Raw genomic sequence first — 14,748 nt, forward strand, 5'->3', positions numbered from 1 at the left:
AGTATTCTATTTTGATTGAAACTGTTATTTCAAAAAAAAATCATGAGGTGTATACTGATAATCCATACTCTGGTATGCTTTCACTTCCAACACTGGTAGAGAAAGAAGACAGAAAGAGGGACAGGTGCTTGAAATACAGGCAGCCTTAAAGGAGGGAAAGGAGTTCTCTGATTGTTGGCAATATCTTCTGGGATTTTTTTTTTTTTTTGCATTACTTTCATTTTTGTCATCTGATGGTTCTTTCAAACCATTTTTCCTTCTAATTCTAAAATGCTTGAATTTTGGGGTGCCTGGGTGGCTGTCAGTTAAGCATATGCTTTTGGCTTAGGTCATGATCCCAGGGTCCTGAGATCAAAGCCCACATCGGGCTCTCTGCTCAGCAGGGAGCCTGCTTCTCCCTCTCCCTCTTCTTGCTGCTCTGGCTGCTTGTGCTCTCTCTCTCTGTCAAATGAATAAATAAAATCTTTTAAAAAATAAATAAAATAAAAATAATAAAATGCTTGAATTTGATGAAAAACTGTTATGTGAATACCACTAGGACTTGGTGCCTTTCTGACCTCAGCTTGTACTATTCCCTCTGTGGTTCTCCCACTCCAGTCACCCGACCTCCTTCTGTTTGATGAATAGAATGATCCTGCCTCAGAATCTTTGTATTTACTGTATCCTGTGCCTGGAATGCTCTTCCTCTATCTAAATAGGTGTCTTCCATTTAATCAACTTCTAAGTGACATCTTCCCTGACCACCCTACCTAAAATTTCAATATTTCTCTACCAAAGTTTCCTATTAGTCCTTGATTTATTTCTTCTCCTTAGCACTTATCATTATCTAACATACTAATATTTTTACTAATTTTTCATTATATCTTTTTTTTGTTTACCTCCTTAAAGTATAAGCTCCAAGAGGGCAGGGATTTTTGCCTGTTGTATTCACTGCTCTATCCCTGAAGAACAAAAACTCTTTAATGAATTAATAAATCTAAAAGTGAAAGGTAGACTCTTTGACCTTCTCTGAGTTTATACTCTCACTGACAAGAACAACTAAAAATACTCATCCAACCATATACAGAACAACTAAAGATATACGTGTCTAGTGATGATACACTCAGGTGCTTACAGTAACATATGGAGAGATTAGTAATTTTGCTTTGGAATTAGTTAATGAGGAGGAGTTGACTCCTGAACTGGATCTTAAAGTATTGATGAACCTGGACTAGAAGAGAAAAGTATGAAAGCATTCTAGAAAGACAGAGTAATATAAGTTGGGTTAGATATACCAATCAGGCTGTTCTGGTTGAAATAGAGGGACCAGGTGGAAACTTAAGAATTAAGTTTAGATAATACCTGAGTATATCAATCAAGGTCTCAGCAAGAAACATCTGTTATACTCAGAATAAGAATTTAAAGAGGGCTTACTTAAGCAGCTACTTACAAATATTTTGGCACAGGTACAAGCAATAGCAAGGGAAAGTCAACCAGGAAATTAAAGAATTTGAAAAACATATGGAAGCAAATAAAAATGAAAACACAACAGTTCAGAACCTTTGGAATGCAGCAAAGGCAGTCCTAAGAAGGAAGTATATAGCAATACAGGCCTTTCTCAAGAAACAAGAAAAGTCTCAAATACACAGCCTAAAGGAGCTGGAAAAAGAACAACAAATAAAGCCTAAATCCAGCAGGAGAGGAGAAATAATAAAGATTAGAGAGAAATCAATGATATAGAAATCAAAACAAAACAGTAGAATGGATCAAGGAAACTAGGAGCTGGTTCTTTGAAAGAATTAATAAGATTGATAAACCCCTGGCCAGACTTATCAAAAAGAAAAGAGAAAGTACCCAAATAAATAAAATCATGAATGAAAGAGGAGAGATCACAACCAACACTGAAGAAGTACAAACAATTTTAAGAGAATATTTTGAGTAATTATATGCCAACAAATTAGGCAATCTGGAAGAAATGGATAAATTCCTAGAAACATATAAATTACCACACTGAAACAGGAAGACATAGAAAAGCTGAACAGACCCATAATAAGCAAAGAAATTGAATCAATAATAAAAAATCTCCCAACAAACAAGAGTCCAGGGACAGATGGCCTCCCAGGAAAATTCTACCAAACATTTAAAGAAGATTTAATACTTATTCTTCTGAAGCTATTTCAAAAAAATAGAAATGGAAGGAAAACTTCCAAATTCTTTCTATGAGGCCAGTATTACCTTGATCCCAAAATAGACACATAGATCAATGGAACAGAATAGAGAACCCAGAAATGGACCCTCAACTCTATGGTCAAATAATCTTCAACAAAGCAGGAAAGAATATCCAATGGAAAAGACAGTCTCTTCAATGAATGGTGTTGGAAAAATGAGACAGCCACACGCAGATGAATGAAACTGGACTATTTTCTTACATCATGCACAAAAATAATCTCAAAATGGATGAAAGACCTAAATGTGAGACAGGAATCCATCAAAATCCTAGAGGAGAACACAGGCAACAGCCTCTTTGACCTTGGCTGCAGCAACCTCTTGTTAGACACATCTCCAGAGGCAAGGGAAACAAAAGCAAAAATGAGCTATTGGGACTTCATCAGGATAAAAAGCTTTTGCACAGCAAAGGAAACAACCAACAAAACTAAAAGGCAACCTGCAGAATGGGAGAAGATATTTGCAAATGACATACCAGATAAAGGGCTAGTATCCAAAATCTATAAAGAACTTATCAAACTCAACACCCAAAAAACAAAAATTCCAGTCAAGAAATGGGCAGAAGACATGAACAGACATTTCTCCAAAGAAGACATACAAATGGCTAATAGACACATGAGAAAATGCTCAACATCACTTGGCATCATGGAAATCCAAATCAAATCTACAATGAGATACCACCTCACACCAGTCAGAATGGCTAAAATTAACAGCTCAGAAAACAACAGATGTTGGCAAAGATGTGGAGAAAGGGGAACTCTCTTACACTGTTGGTGGGAATGTAAGCTAGTACAGCCACTCTGGAAAACAGTATGGAGGTTCCTCAAGAAGTTGAAAATGGAGCTACTCTATGACCCAGTAACTGCACTACTAGGTATTTATCCAAAGGATACAAATGTAGTGACCTGAATGGGCAACTGCACCCTGATGTTTATAGCAGCAATTGCCACAATAGCCAAACTATGGAAAGAGTCTAGATGTCCATCAACAGATAAATGGATCAAGATGTGGTGTATATATATATATATATATATACATACACAATGGAATACTAGTCAGCCATCAAAAACTGAAATCTTGCCATTGTGATGACATGGATGGAAGTAGAGGGTATTATGCTAAGAGAAGTAAGTCAATCAGAGAAAGACAATTACTATATGATCTCACTGACATGTGGAATTTAAGAAACAAAACAGAGGATCGTAGGAGAAGAGAGGAAAAAATAAAACAAGACAAAACCAGAGAGGGAGACAAACCAGAAGAGACTCTCAATCATAGGAAACAAACTGAAGGTTGCTGGAGGGGTGGGAGGTGTAGGGATGGGGTAACTGGGTAATGGACATTAAGGAGGGCATGTGATGTAATGAGCACTGTGTATTATATAAGACTGATGAATCACAGACCTGTACTTCTAAAACCAATAATATATTATATGTTAATTAATTTAATTTAAATTAAAAAAGAAATAATGATGTTAGTATTAGGATAATTTTGAAACTCATATATGAAATATGGGATAAAGTAAATGAGTAATTATGGCTATTCTAATTCTATCATCCCATATGTCCTTGAGAACCAGAAATTATGGTCTGTAAGAAAAAAAGATGTAGGTTTAATAAAGAATATATAAATTAACCTGATAGTCCTGAATTGGAATTGGAGATCTCAACATGAATTTATGAGGTATTTCATCTCTCTATAAAGTAAATATAGGCTATATATGTATAATAAAATAATATATATATATATGTAGTTAAATATACATACATATAAAGATAAAAATATATGCTTATTTTCACACACATATATATGCATACACAAAACATATACATATTTATATTTCCTAGTTTAATCCACTGAAAAGGCCTAGAAATAATGACCAATTCAGTAGCATTAAAAATCCCTTAGTGCCGACACTATATCATACTTAAAGGGTCTATCCAACAAAAAGATCTAACAATTGTAAATATCTATGCCCCAAACATGGGAGCAACCAATTATATAAGGCAATTAATAACAAAAGCAAAGAAACACATTGAAAAAATACAATAATAGTGGGGGACTTTCACACCCCCCTCACTGAAATGGACAGATCATCTAAGCAAAAGATCAACAAGGAAATAAAGACTTTAAATGACACACTGGACCAAATGGACTTCACAGACATATTCAGAACATTCCATCCCAAAGCAATAAAATACACATTCTTCTCTAGTGCCCATGGAACATTCTCCAGAATTGATCACATCCTAGGTCACAAATCAGGTCTCAACTGGTACCAAAAGACTGGGATCATTCCCTGCATATTTTCAGACCACAATGCTTTGAAACTAGAACTCAATCACAAGAGGAAAGTCGGAAATAACTCAAATACATGGAGGCTAAAGAACATCCTACTAAAGAATGAATGGGTCAACCAGGAAATTAAAGAAGAATTTTAAAAATTCATGGAAACCAATGAAAATGAAAACACAACTGTTCAAAATCTTTGGGATGCAGCAAAGGCAGCCCTAAGAGGAAAGTATATAGCAATACAAGCCTTTCTCAAGAAACAAGAAAGGTCTCAAATACACAACCTAACCCTACACCTAAAGGAGCTAGAGCAAGAACAGCAAATAAAGCCTAAACCCAGCAGGAGAAGAGAAATCATAAAGATCAGAGCAGAAATCAATGAAATAGAAACCAAAAGAACATTAGAACAGACCAACGAAACTAGGAGCTGGTTCTTTGAAAGAATAAATATGATTGATAAACCCCTGGCCAGACTTATCAAAAAGAAAAGAGAAAGGACCCAAATCAACAAAATCATGAATGAAAGAGGAGAGATCACAATCAACACCAAAGAAATACAAACAATTATAAGAACATATTATGAGCAACTATATGCCAACAAATTAGATAATCTGGAAGATATGGATGCATTCCTAGAGATGTATCAACTACCAAAACTGAACCAGGAAGAAATAGAAAACCTGAACAGACCTATAACCACTAAGGAAATTGAAGCAGTCGTCAAAAATCTCCCAACAAACAAAAGCCCAGGGCCAGATGGCTTCCCAGGGGAATTCTACCAAACATTTAAAGAAGAATTAATACCTATTCTTCTGAAACTGGTCCAAAAAAATAGAAATGGAAGGAAAACTTGCAAACTCGTTTTATGAGGCCACCATTACCTTGATCCCAAAACCAGATAAAGACCCCATCAGAAAGGAGAATTATAGACCAATATCCTTGATGAACATGGATGCAAAAATTCTCACCAAAATACTAGCCAATAGGATCCAACAGTACATTAAAAGGATTATTCACCACGACCAAGTGGGATTTATCCCTGGGCTGCAAGGTTGGTTCAACATCTGCAAATCAATCGATGTGATACAAGACATTAATAAAAGAAAGAACAAGAACCATATGATCCTCTCAATAGATGCAGAAAAAGCATTTGACAAAGTACAGCATCCTTTCTTGATCAAAACTCTTCAGAGTATAGGGATAGAGGGGACATACCTCAATATCATAAAAGCCATCTATGAAAAACCCACAGCGAATATCATTCTCAATGGGGAAGAACTGAGAGCTTTCCCCTAAGGTCAGGAACATGGCAGGGATGTCCACTACCACCACTGCTATTCAACATAGTATTAGAAGTCCTAGCCACAGCAATCAGACAACAAAAAGAAACAAAAGGCATCCAAATCAGCAAAGAAGAAGTCAAACTCTCACTCTTTGCAGATGACATGATACTTTATGTGGAAAATCCAAAAGACTCCACCCCAAAACTGCTAGAACTCATACAGGAATTCAGTAAATTGGCAGGATATAAAATCAGTGCACAGAAATCAGTGGCATTCCTATACACCAACAACAAGACAGAAGAAAGAGAAATTAAGGAGTCGATTCCATTTATAATTGCACCCAAAACCATAAGATACCTAGGAATAAATCTAACCAAAGAAGCAAAGAATCTGTACTCAGAAAACTATAAAATACTCATGAAAGAAATTGAGGAAGACACAAAGAAATGGAAAAACGTTCCATGGTCATGCACTGGAAGAACAAATATTGTGAAGATGTCAATGCCACCTAGAGGAATCTACACATTCAATGCAATCTCTATCAAAATACCATCCACTGGAATTTGGCTGTTGATTCCAACGTGGGTGGACGCTAGTCCAGAATGGCTACCCTGATTTTTGTTGATAAGGGAAATGGAGAACCAGGCACCCGTGTGGCTCCCAAGGACGGGCTAAAGCCGGGGTCTAGGCCTCTAGTCAAAGCTTTAGATGGGAGATCTCAGGTTTCAACACCACATGTAGGCAAAATGTTTGATGCTCAAGCAGTCTTACCTAAAGTTGCCAGAAAGTCTTTGGGAACTGTCAACAGAGCCACAGAAAACTCAGTAAAGACTAATGGATCTCTCAAACAGAAGCAGCCGACCTTCTCTGCCAAAAAGGTGACTGAGAAGACTATCAAAGCAAAAAGCTCTGTTCCTGCCTCGGATGACACCTATCCAGAAATAGAAAAATTATTTCCCTTCAATCCTTTAGATTTTGAGAGTTTTGACCTGCCTGAAGAGCACCAGATTGCACGCCTCCCCTTGAGTGGAGTGCCTCTCATGATCCTTGATGAGGAGACGGAACTCGAGAAGCTGTTGCACCTGGGCCCCCCTTCACCTCTGAAGATGCCCTCTCCACCATGGGAGTCGAATCTGTTGCAGTCTCCAAGCATTCTGTCGACCCTGGATGTTGAATTGCCACCTATTTGCTATGACTTAGATATTTAAATTTCTTAGCACTCAGTAGTTTGTGTGTATGTTTTGTATTAATAAAGCAATTCCTTAACAGACAAAAAAAAAAAATACCATCCACTTTTTTCAAAGAAATGGAACAAATAATCCTAAAATTTGTATGGAACCAGAAAAGACCCTGAATAGCCAGAGGAATGTTGAAAAAGAAAAGCAAAGCTGGCAGCATCACAATTCTGGACTTCAAGCTCTATTACAAAGCTGTCATCATCAAGACAGTATGGTACTGGCACAAAAACAGACACATAGATCAATGGAACAGAATCGAGAGCCCAGAAATGGACCCTCAACTCTATGGTTAACTCATCTTCGACAAAGCAGGAAAGAATGTCCAATGGAAAAAAGACAGTCTCTTCAACAAATGGTGTTGGGAAAATTGAACAGCCACATGCAGAAGAGTAAAACTGGACCATTTCCTTACACCACACACAAAAATATAAAGACCTAATGGTTGAAAGATCTAAATGTGAGACAGGAGTCCATCTAAATCCTAAAGAAGAACACAGGTAGCAACCTCTTCAACATCAGCCGCAGCAACTTCTTCCTAGAAACATCGCCAAAGGCAAGGGAAGCAAGGGTAAAAATGAACCATTGGGATCTCATCAAGATAAAAAGCTTTAGCACAGCAAAAGAAACAGTGAACAAAACCAAAAGACAACTGACAGAATGGGAGAAGATATTTGCAAATGACATATCAGATAAAGGGCTAGTATTCAAAATCTATAAAGAACTTCTTAAACTCAACACCCAAAGAATAAATGATCCAATCAAGAAATGGGCTGAAGACATGAACAGACATTTTTCCAAAGAAGACATCCAAATGGCCAACAGACACATGAAAAAGTGCTCAACATCGCTCGGCATGAGGGAAATCCAAATCAAAACCTCAGTGAAATATCACCTCATGCCAGTCAGAATGGCTAAAATTAACAAGTCAGGAAATGACAGATGTTGGCGGGGATGCGGAGAAAGGGGAACTCTCCTACAGTGTTGGTGGGAATGCAAGCTGGTACAGCCACTCTGGAAAACAGTATGGAGGTTCCTCAAAAAGTTGAAAATAGAGCTACCATACAATCCAGCAATTGCACTACTGGATATTTACCCCAAAGATACAAATGTAGGGATCTGAAGGGGTACGTGCACCCCGATGTTTATAGCAGCCATGTCCACAATAGCCAAACTGTGGAAAGAGCCAAGACGTCCATCGACAGATGAATGGATAAAGAAGATGTGGTGTGTGTGTATATATATATATATATATATACACACACACACACACAATGGAATCTTATGCAGCCATCAAAAAGAATGAGATCTTGCCATTTGCAACGACGTGGATGGAACTGGAGGGTTTATGCAGAGTGAAATAAGTCAATCAGAGAAAGACATGTATCATATGACCTCACTGATATGAGGAATTCTTAATCTGAGGAAACAAACTGAGGGTTGCTAGAGTGGTGGGGGGTGGGAGGGATGGGGCAGCTGGGTGATAGACATCAGGGAGGGTATGTGCTATGGTGAGCGCTGTGAATTGTGCAAGACTGTTGAATCATAGATCTGTACCTCTGAAACAAATAATACATTATATGTTAAAAAAAAAAGAAGAAGAAGATAGCAGGAGGAGAAGAATGAAGGGGGGAAATTGGAGGGGGTGATAAACCATGAGAGATGATGGACTCTGAAAAACATACTGAGGGTTCTAGAGGGGAGGGGGATAGGTTAGCCTGGTGATGGGTATTAAAGAGGGCATGTTCTGCATGGAGCACTGGGTGTTATACGCAAATAATTAATCATGGAACACTACATGAAAAACTAATGATGTAATGTATGGTGATTAACATAACATTAAAAAAAGAATCTCTTAGTGCCCACATTGTGATCTTTTTTTAATTTTAATTTTTTTATCATTGTGATCTTGATATACCATTTTACATGTTTTTAATAACCCAGAGTTTCTTAGAAAAATGATTGATTCTAGGTCTGTGGCAGAAAATATGAAAGATGAGCTGAAATAACATACTAGATAGTGCAGAAGCTATCAAAGACTACTTGGATCATGTCAAAACATTTAGACCAACTTGAAGAGATTTTGTCCCACAAGCAAAGATGGTATATATTGAGCTTCAGTAATTGCAAGAATTGCAATAAATTGAAACCTATGAAATATATTTAAATCTGTGAATTAATAATTATATATATATTTAAAAACAGTCAATTGGTCATTTTCTGAGGGTAATGGCACTAATTCATTAGCCTGACAACAAGGTAAATAACAGAAAGTATCAAGTATTTATTTTGCCTCTTTCCTATGAACTGGCTCACTAGGTAGTCAAATAATAGGTGAGGGGGAACATCTCTTTTTAAAATTGTTCTAGTTAAAATATGAAAACAAAATAGAAAATACCACAATTTTTTAATGCTCAATTGATTAAGGGATTTAGTAACTGAGCATTAATGGCTTTTAATATTTAAAAACAAAACAGCCATTATGTGTCTACTGATGGAAGACTACAATTTCTTGTTAAAGGGTTTGAACCTCCAGATGTCAGCCTCTGGATCTAGCTGCCAAGTTGTGGAAAATACAAAGAATAGAGGAATCCACTGAACTGCACCATGAGTCTGCAATCAGCAAAATCCAGACTAAGAAGAAACTTTATGAGTCAAATAGCCTGGGTTCTTCAACAAATAAATTGTAAGAAAAGGAGAGAGATGGAAGGGAAAACTATAGAGACTTCAGTGACATATCAAGGTAAAAAAAATATGGAGAAGACTAAACTATAGTGTCTAGAGGTGTATATTTGGGCAATGAACACATGAAGAAATATAAATATCTAATATCACAGTAGAGGAAGGAGGCTATGATTGTGATGGGGAACATGGAGGGACATCTGGGTGGATGGAAAAGTATGATTTCTTGATCTAGATGGTGGTTATAAGGGTGTTCACCTTATAATAATTCAGTTAGTTATATGCTTGTTCCATGCAGTTTTCGTGTTTGTGTGGTTTTTTTTTTTTTTTTAGTAATCTCTACACCTAATATGGGTCTCAAACTCACAACCCCAAGATCAAAAGTTACATGCTCTTCTGACTAAGCGAGCCAGGAACCCCTGTGTGTTTTAGTCTACAATAAAAAGGTACAAAAAGTTAATAGTTATAGACTATACACACACACACACACACACACACACACATGTATATATACCCACACACACACATATGTATATACATAGGTAGAAAAATTTATCAGTAGTTAGGTTAAAAAAAAATCCAGAGATCACTGGGGCATTTTTGAACAATTACAAATAGCAGGACCTGGACAATTTACTAAAGAACAGCATTCTTGGGGCACCTGGGTGGCTCAGTTGGTTAAGTGTCTGCCTTCGGCTCAGGTCATGATCCCGGGGTCCTGGGATCAAGCCCTGCGTTGGGCTCCCAGGGAGTGTGCTTCTCCCTCTTCTCCCCACTCATGATCTCTGTTGCTATCTCTGTCTGTTTCTCTCTCAAATAAATAAATAAAATCTTAAAAAAGAAAAAAAGAACAGCATTCTGAGCCTAGTGGGTCCCTTTCTCTTTTCTCTGTGTAAATTAAGCATTTGTTAGAAGAAACTTGTTCTTTGGTCAGAACCTGAGATTGCTCTCTGAAGAAAGTAATTGATCTGCTCAGGGATGGTTCTTTGGAAACACTGGGTCTAAGAGAGGCAGAGCAGAGACTGAGTCTCTCTGTACCATGAAGCAAGACCTGGACAGGAGAAACAAAAAGGACAGTTCTACCTTCACAGGAAAGGCTTCCTGGCTTTTACCAGTTCTGGAGTCCCCAATCAGCCTACCTGCTCCTAGTTTGTCAGTTAAAACCTACAGTCATTACATGGTACTGGAAATCAGTCTTCCTTCTCATTGGTGAGACCTATTGGTCAAACATATACAACTACAGAGGCAACCATGTTCCTGATTCATAATGATGCATGGACAATGAAAAAAAAACAAAACTTTAGCTACTTAAAGAAATCAATAAAATAAAGGAGAAAATCCCAAATACATAAAGAGTACAACTAATCCTGGAGGAAACAGTTATTGGAGAAAACCAGAAAGGACCTTTATATAAATGGTAATTAATACCCCCAAAAGATCTGAGAAACTATTATATTTTCCTCAAGTAGATCTGATAAGCTATTATGTTTGTTAAATAAGACAAGATATCATACTAAAGGAAAAATAGGAGAAGAAAATTCTTGGAAATTAAAAATATAATTTCAAAAATAAAGAACTCAGTAGTTGACTAATTAAATAGACATAGCTGAACATTACATTGGTGAACTGGAAGATAAGGTTAAGGAAATCTCCCAGAATGTAGAACAAAAGAACAAAAAGAAGAGAAAAATGTGAAATAAAAGTGAAAATACACGGAGGATAGAACACAAGCTCTACCACATTTTTAACAGAAATTCCAGAAGAAGAAAATAAATATAATGTAGAGAAGTAAAGCAATCATAAAAGTAAGGGACTATGATGAAAATTTCCCTGAGCTGAAAAAGACATAAATCTTTGGTTTGAAGGCACTACCAAATATCAGAGAGCAAGGGAATAATGACTCACATCTAGACATATTCTTGTAAAGTTTCAGAGCTTCAAGAGCTAAGAAAAAATCCTAATAGAAAATAGTTAACAGAAAATTCTAATTTGGTGAAGGGGGGTAAGGTTATCTATAAGGATAAAAAGCAGACTGCTATCAAATCCTTGTTAACAACATCGGATGGTAATAGACCTTAAAGCAATGCCTTAAAAATTCTTAGGAGAAAAAAAAATCTCTATTTAGCTAAACTATCAATTAAATATTAGTGGGAAGAATTAAATTTTTGGACATATAAGCACTCTGAAAGTTTACCACCCACATATTTTGTATGAAAAGATACTTAAGTAGATTATTTTGAGTACATGGCAAAGGAACCAAAAGAAGAGGATTATATAGAACACAAAAAACAATGGTAACCAAGTATGATACTGAAGGAGTAAAGGGAGCTAGAAAGATACTTAAAGAGAACTGAGTAGAGGGGCGCCTGCGTGGCTCAGTCAGTTAAATGTCTGCCTTTGGCTCAGGTCATGATCTCAGGGTCCTGGGATAGGGCTCTCTCCTCAGTGGGGAGTCTGCTTCTCCTTCTCCCTCTTCTACTACCCCCCACCCCATTTGTGTTCTCCCTCTCTCTCTCTCAAATAAATAAATAAAATCTTAAAAGAAAAAAAAAGAACTGAGTAGAGATTTTGGTATTTTGGAAATTCTCCCTCAAATGGTAACCTTTCAATGAGGTAGGATTACACTTCCTTCTCTAGGGGTTCAGTACATGGTTCATTGTGACTATACAATTATAATGTAAAAAGTGCATTTTATCTTGAATCTTTAGAATCACCCTATGCACGATGCATTTGAGACTTGTTACAGAAAAAACTATAAATGTTATAAACACTGGCAAAATAAAAATAATACAACTACCAAAAACTTGGTGGAATAATGGAGAGAAGCAATCAAAGGAGGGGTATATCCAGTATTTTCATAATCTTTTTTTTTATACTTTCATGGGATAATAAATCAAGGGACAGGTTTTAAAAACCTATCATTTAAAATTGTAAAGGCAACCACCAGAAGAATTCAGGATATATAGCTAAGAAAAGCATGGGTAGGAAAGAAGGTGTACATAAGATGGCAGGTAGTGTGAGTGGACAAAGAACCTCAGCCTGGAATCTATTAGGTATCACCTAGAGTTGCATGGAATCTATTCAGTATCAGCTAGGGTTGGAACATCAAGATAGAAGTATAGTGTTATTAACAGTTATAATGGCTGATTGGCCAAGTCTAGCTGGAAAGAGATTTGGAAAATGAGTGCGTGTGTTTTCTGCAATACACATAAAGAAGGGAGTTTAGGTGCTAGGTAGTTAAAAAATAAAATAAAAAAAAAATACACCATACATCTACCATGCTTTCAAGGTCCTATTTAAATATCTACTCTTCACTAACTTGCCAGGTAGAGGTAGAATGATTTTTTCCACCTTTCCTGTTAACCATAAGAGGGAGAACTAACACCAATTAAGTAGCTACCTTGTGCCGTCATTAGGCATGTCATTCTATTACCTCATTTAATATTCAAAGTCACTTCATAAGGCAGATATTGCTATTCCCATTTTATAGGTAAGGAAACCAAAGCTTCAAGAAATTAAGACATTTGATCATGGATTTTGAGCGGGAGGCAGTTGAGTCTGTATTAAAAATCAAGGCTAGGTAATGTATGGTGATTAACATAACAATAAAAAATTTTTAAAAAATCAAGGCTGGGGTGGCTCAGTCCGTTAAGCGTCTAACTCTTGGTTTCGGCTCAGGTCAGTAATCTTAGGGTTGTGGGATAAAGCCCTGCGTTGGATTCTATGCTGGGCCTGGAGCCTGCTTGGGATTCTCTCTCTCCCTCTGCCCCTCCCAGCCCCCTCAAAAATCAAAGCTGTATGACTTTGAGGTTCATGCTTCTCCCACTTCTCCATGTTATATCTCTGTGTTAGTTTGTACTTCTGCATATGGTATTGCTTATATAGACTTTTGCACCATGTATGTTTTATCTCCCCAGATAAAGTGTCAGCACTTTAATAAAGGGTTTGCTGCTTTGAACAATTCTTGTATCTCTTGTAACACATGATGTCATAACTTTTATATAGAATGGGTTTAGTTGGTATCTATTAAATGACTCTGAAATCTTTATCAATAAAAAGGAAAATTATATTTTTGAGGTAAATTAGGTCTAATAAAGGATCAGTGTTATGAAACTCTATAATCCTTGAAGCATATAAAAATGTCCTTCATAACTTACAAGACTTAATCTCTTCCCTTATTTTCCTAATTAAGTCATTTTTTCTAGATTGTGAACAATAACAAAAAACCAGCATGAAATTATTTTTCCTGTTTTAATTTCTAGTTTTCCTCCAACATTATTTTTTATTCATTTTCCTTGTATTAGACTTACACTTTTGGTGTATTATTTGTTAAAAAGACCTTTGAAGGCTAGCTTGTGCTTCTCACCATCTGTAACAATATTTTTTAAGGAAAACCGGCTTAAATGGCTTAAAAATGGAATTTGGGATATCACACTTTTGTAAACAACAAGCTTTCTGTACACAATCAGTATTTCATAATGTCTAGTTCAATGCAAATGTGAATGCTAGTTGAATCGATTGTAAAATAAGGAGTAAATCTGTATAGACACATTCATTCTTAGTATAGGTGCATGTGAAATATGTCTGTTCCCACACCATTCACATGTTAGTCAGGATGTAAATGCTGCAGTGCTGTATTCTTCTCATTCATACGGTCGCCTACATAGCCCCTCCTGGTCGGAGGAGCACATACTCAATAATCACACTACTGGGCCTGTGTAGATGGATTTCAGTCTGTGTTTTGTTTCACTACAGTAGCAACTTGTTTCAATAAAGGCTGGCTCTCAGGCTTCTTGTGGCTTTTATGCCAAGCTGAGGATGCATGCTTACAAGCTGCCTGTCTCTTTGCATTTAGCTGGAAGTGTTCAACTGCCCCTCCCCCAACCACCCTTCCCACTGTTTCTGCTACCACTTTTATTCAATTCAACACTTGAGGGGACTGCAGATGAAATGCCTCTGAATCTAAATTGCCAGCAATGGAAATAACAACCTATTTTCTGACCTCCCCTTCCTCCACCCACACTTTTCGAATCTGAGTTTAGGAGCACACA

At 36.8% G+C, this 14,748-nt stretch overlaps 1 protein-coding gene across 1 annotated transcript; it reads left to right on the forward strand.

Annotated features, from left to right (window-relative positions):
- The first annotated feature begins 6,362 nt into the window (after positions 1 to 6,362).
- On the forward strand, positions 6,363 to 7,041 carry LOC112836979 (securin-like). Its single transcript, XM_025889029.2, has one exon. It carries the CDS (start codon positions 6,383 to 6,385, stop codon positions 6,986 to 6,988), a length of 606 nt encoding a protein of 201 aa, XP_025744814.1. The 5' UTR covers positions 6,363 to 6,382; the 3' UTR covers positions 6,989 to 7,041.
- The last annotated feature ends 7,707 nt before the right edge of the window (positions 7,042 to 14,748 follow it).

Source organism: Callorhinus ursinus, unplaced genomic scaffold (assembly GCF_003265705.2).
Source record: "Callorhinus ursinus isolate GAN/ISIS: 27379988/994484 unplaced genomic scaffold, GSC_fseal_2.0 scaffold37, whole genome shotgun sequence".
NCBI lineage: Eukaryota > Metazoa > Chordata > Mammalia > Carnivora > Otariidae > Callorhinus > Callorhinus ursinus.

What these genes read in the sequence shown, in the direction of transcription:
- LOC112836979 (XM_025889029.2), top strand. Translation starts at nt 6,383, where the DNA reads ATGGCTACCCTGATTTTTGTTGATAAGGGAAATGGAGAACCAGGCACC.